At 65.8% G+C, this 1,550-nt stretch overlaps 1 protein-coding gene across 1 annotated transcript in view; it reads right to left on the bottom strand.

The window, feature by feature from the left end:
• The window catches only part of GRB7 (growth factor receptor-bound protein 7), a gene marked incomplete at its 5' end in the record, with an annotated part of 2,925 nt that extends 1,376 nt beyond the window's left edge, over positions 1-1,549 (bottom strand). Inside the window, 6 exons of the mRNA XM_009993417.1 lie at positions 357-486; positions 608-718; positions 793-930; positions 1,064-1,141; positions 1,238-1,359; positions 1,450-1,549. Of these exons, the coding sequence (XP_009991719.1) occupies positions 357-486; positions 608-718; positions 793-930; positions 1,064-1,141; positions 1,238-1,359; positions 1,450-1,549 (679 nt within the window). The remainder of the gene's footprint in view (positions 1-356; positions 487-607; positions 719-792; positions 931-1,063; positions 1,142-1,237; positions 1,360-1,449) is intronic.
• Between the last annotated feature and the right edge of the window lies 1 nt (position 1,550).

A 1,550-nucleotide genomic window follows, 5' to 3' on the forward strand; every position in this document is an offset into this window, starting at 1 on the left:
GGTAGTGCCGTTAGGCCGCCAGGCCGTCCTGGGGGGCCAGCCCCGTGAGCTGGGGGGTCCCGGAGGGGTGCTCCGTCCGCAGCTGGGCGGGGGAGCACCCGCCTGGGCTGGGGGCGGGGACCTCGGTGTCCTCCCGCCTTGGGGGCGGAGACATTTACATCCACCCCGCAGGGGATGGGGACATCCCTCTGGCTTCCCCCAGCGCAGGGATGTGAGCATCCTCCGGCATCTCTCTAGCATTTCTCATCCCTCCGTCAGACCTCGAGCATCCCCCCAGCATCTCTCTAGGATCTCCCCAGCATCCCTCCAGCATTCCCCTGCATCTCCCCAGCATTCCCCCGACACAGGGCCCGTACCGCCCCCCCCTCCGGCGGGGTCGGAGCCCACCTTGAAGAGGCGGAAAGCTGCCATCCAGCAGCTCCGGCTCTGCTCATCCTCACTGCAGAGCAGCTTCAGGCCCTTCACGCCGCTCCGCACCTTGTAGGGCTGCAGGGAGAGGCCAGAGCTGTCACGGGGCAGCCCCAGCACTTTGGGGAAGAGACCCCTTGGCGAGGGTGGGGGGCAGAACGGCCTACCGGGACCCCCAGGCAGGCAGGGCCATCCCCACCTTGATGCAGAAGCCGAATTCAGTGGGTGTCCCGTAGTGCTTCTTGCCCTGCGTCACGTAGTAGATGTTGGACTCAGTGAGGTCAGCAAAGTACTGGAGGTGCCGGGGGTCCTGGGATGAGGCGGTAGGGGAGGTCAGAGCCAGTCCTGCTGCACCCCTGTCCATGTCCCCACCCACGCCCTCACCTTGGAGGTGCCCTTGGTGGAGTAGTAGAGCCCCGAGCGGCGCAGGGAGAAGTAGAAACGCTTCCAGACCTTGCGCCCGGCCTCCCGCAGCTGCAGGAAGCCCTGGACCTCTGGGCAGCTGCCCGAATTGAGGAAGTTCTGGGGGGAAACAAGATCTGAGGGGCACAGCGGGGTCCCCACAGGGTCACCGTGCCACGGCAGGGTCCCCATGGTACAATGCAGCATGTGTGGCATGGTGGGGTCCCCATGGCACAGCGTGGTGGCTCCATACCTGGATGAGCTCTGAGTGTGCCATGTTCTTATTTGCCTCCAGGCAGCTGGATACCATCACCTCGGGGAAGAGGGACTGCTAGAAGAACAGGGAGGGTCAGTGGGGACAGACAGGGTGCCCATGGTCCTCACGGGACACGGGGTCTCAGTGGGCTCTGCTCCAGTGCCCACGTACCGCGTTGCTCTTGAAGAGCTCGTACTTGGCGAAGTTCTTGCGGAAGACGAAGCGGCTGTTGGCGCCGGGGGCCCAGGAGCTCTGCACCTCCAGCACCGACTCGTGGTCCTCCAGGCACCTCTCTGGGACACACGCAGGGCTCAGAGGGGTGGCTGGGGCTGGGGGGTCCCAGCTCCACGCCAGTGTCACACCCCGCCCTGCTGGTGGCTCACCCAGCGCCAGGTGCTGGTGTAGCTCTACCAGGGCCCAGCTGTGGTGCTGCAGTGCCCGTGTTCTCTGCACCAGCGTCTCGCAGAGCTGTCGCGCCGTCGTG

This window comes from Chaetura pelagica, unplaced genomic scaffold (genome assembly GCF_000747805.2).
Source record: "Chaetura pelagica isolate M959 unplaced genomic scaffold, ChaPel_1.0 scaffold1160, whole genome shotgun sequence".
NCBI classification, from domain to species: domain Eukaryota; kingdom Metazoa; phylum Chordata; class Aves; order Apodiformes; family Apodidae; genus Chaetura; species Chaetura pelagica.